Below are 2,836 nucleotides of genomic sequence, written 5' to 3' on the forward strand. Positions count from 1 at the left end.
ATCTATCTATCTATCTATCTATCTATCTATCTATCTATCTATACTTCAGTCAAAGCTACTTTTAAACTTTTGAAGCTACTTTAGGAAGGGCATATAAGATGGCTTTTTGGAGCATTGTGTTTCAAGAAGATATAAAAATGAAAGGTTTGTAATACATGTACCTGGGACTGAGAACTCAGAGACATTGCCACCAAACTGGCTCTGGGTAAAGGCAGGTCTGTTGTCGTTCTGATCCAGCACCACTATCTCTATGGTGGACGGATTCTCTAGTCTCTCTCCACTGGGGGACAGCGCAAAGGCTTTGAGCTACACACACACGCACACAAAAAACGCGCACACACAAATATAACAGACAAATGTTAATGTCAATGAAAGCTGCAATCATGAGATTGTTGTTTCTTCCTATTAATTACCAAAAGTCTCTTGCACTTCATGAAGGATACATTCATATGATATGACACTCATGTGTCAACTGTGGGTATTTGTGGTATCTGTACACAACATATGATGGAAATGGCAGAAAGAAATGTGCAGGATGTCTGGTTCAACATTATAGGTTACATCACATTCATATGGTCCAAAACAGCACTGGTGTCTGAGACGCTGATAAACGCTTTAAGACAAAAGCATGGAACTAAGCTCTTAAACACGTTGTGTAAGGTCTTATTGATTGCATTGTTGTTTCCATGGTGATTTAAAATGTTACTCCCATAAATCTAGATACATAAATACATCCAATTTCATAACAACGTTTAATATGTGTTTGCTTATGAATGCTCCAATCACCAAGGCCACCAACTCCTTGTGAGTACTCCTTGGCAACAAAGGCTGATTCTGATACAGTAGATGCTCTCTCACCGTGAAGCTGTTGTGTCTCTCTCTGTCCAGCGGCCGCTTGCTCCTGATTACTCCTGTTTTATCATCAATCTCAAAGAAATTCTTGGGCTCCTGGTCCACCCCCGGTCCCTCTAACTTGTAGATCACCTCACCTGTGAAGATTTTGTCCGATTTGATCTAGTCAAAGAAAGAGAGGAGATTAAGTTGGTGATCATCACAACCTCATGGGGGGGGGGAGGAACACCAGATGTGAGCATGTTGACAGTTAGGGACCTTGAGACAGCAGTGTTTAAACTTACGGAGGCCTTTGACTTATGGCAGGAAATTATATTCTTAACTTATAAATGGAAGGAGTCTATATTTTATGCATACTGTTTTCACCTGTCTTTCACATATGGTCTCTGCTGCATTTTCACCACCATGTAAAAAAGGCTCTATAATTCTCCTTGTAAGGTAGGATTTATATACTTACTGGTCGTCTGTGACAGCCTTAACACAACATTTACATTTCACATGTCTTTTTAACACTGCTCTGGGGTGTGTGTGATCATCTGTGATGAAGAATTACAATCAGCAGTGCATGGCTGTATAACACGTTTTAACTGGATCCAGTATACAATAATAGCTCTATACAGTTTGAGAGGTACATGATGCATCGTCATTAGTCTACAAAAAGAATAAAACACAAGGCCCTTCTCTAATAGCCGTCTAAAAATGTATTCTTATCACTTGCATTTTATATGTTTATTTATGCATTTTGTTTTGCAAAACATTAGCACCTGATGTTAATACTCAAGTCCCCATTTTGACCAATAGCTAAACCCCTCTCCCACTTATTGATTGTCCAATCATAGTTCAGAAGCTGTAACTATGCACTGTAGAGAAGCAGCATGTTTGATGCTATAGAGAAACTTTGTTAATAAAGAGACATTTTTATAACTTTTCCAACACCAAAAAATACAGAGTAAAGTACAGTATAAGGAATTAATTAAACAGTGTTTGTCTACTCTAATGTAAGCTTGAAACGTTAGCATGTCTCGCTAAATTACTATCTTTGTATTAGCTTAAATGTTTGAATACATTTTTATTTGCATAGAACAAGGCCTGTGGATTCTGTCCCCTCATCACTTACATTGAAAGCAGATATAGGGGGGATAGTTCACTAATCAGTTTGACCAGGAGGGATAATTAAAACTACCAACTTTTGCTTCAATGTACATATGGGCCCCTGGCTATTGTTTTTACACAGACTTTAAAATTATAAACATAAACAGTAAATACTATTTACACCAGAAATGATGAAAAGGATGCTGTGAAAAGCTAAAATTTGACATCTTTACCTGGACAAGGTTTTCGGGAACCTGCTTGCTATTCTCCAGCACTCTGATTGGAGGAATGATCCAGTCCCTCTTCACTCTGACCACTCCCTTGCTTTGATTTCTCCATGGGTAAAGGGCCTCAACTTCTGCAGAGCTCCACATCTGAGGGAAACAAGTATAGCATGAAACTCATGTGCCAACAACAAAAGAAAGTCACAGGAATATTCAGATGGGGATCACATTGAGTAGATTTTTGATTCCTTAAATTCTCCTTCATGGAAGAGAAATGATGTCATTATATATGTTTGCAGCTGTTTAAAACCATGCCAAAAGTCTCCCTCAGTGCTATAACATTCCCAATAGTCCGATGGAATGGCTGCATGCTAGCTGTAGGCGTTGAGGCTGTCTGTAATGTGGAATCCATGGGATTGTCCAGGGCAGCAGAAGGGTTGCAGGGCCACAGCTTCAGGTTTCACTCACTAATACACGTCTTTGTCACCTCACTTTGATCTGTGTGCAAATTCATCTCAGGACCAGGAAACACAAACACTCACGCTTCTTTCACAAGCCCCCATTCAGCGCTATGCTGTCTTGACCACGTTCACAGACAAACCAAACATGTGAGAAACACACTTGTGCACGCATGTATGCACACACACACACACACACACACACACACA

At 39.6% G+C, this 2,836-nt stretch overlaps 1 protein-coding gene across 1 annotated transcript in view; it reads right to left on the reverse strand.

The window, feature by feature from the left end:
- The window catches only part of cdh15 (cadherin 15, type 1, M-cadherin (myotubule)), a 16,492-nt gene that overhangs the window by 6,493 nt on the left and 7,163 nt on the right, over positions 1-2,836 (reverse strand). The window contains exons 2-4 of the mRNA XM_032515777.1: positions 2,178-2,318; positions 859-1,014; positions 162-306 (exon numbers count right to left, since the gene is read on the reverse strand). Of these exons, the coding sequence (XP_032371668.1) occupies positions 162-306; positions 859-1,014; positions 2,178-2,318 (442 nt within the window). The remainder of the gene's footprint in view (positions 1-161; positions 307-858; positions 1,015-2,177; positions 2,319-2,836) is intronic.

This window comes from Etheostoma spectabile, chromosome 1 (assembly GCF_008692095.1).
Source record: "Etheostoma spectabile isolate EspeVRDwgs_2016 chromosome 1, UIUC_Espe_1.0, whole genome shotgun sequence".
NCBI lineage: Eukaryota > Metazoa > Chordata > Actinopteri > Perciformes > Percidae > Etheostoma > Etheostoma spectabile.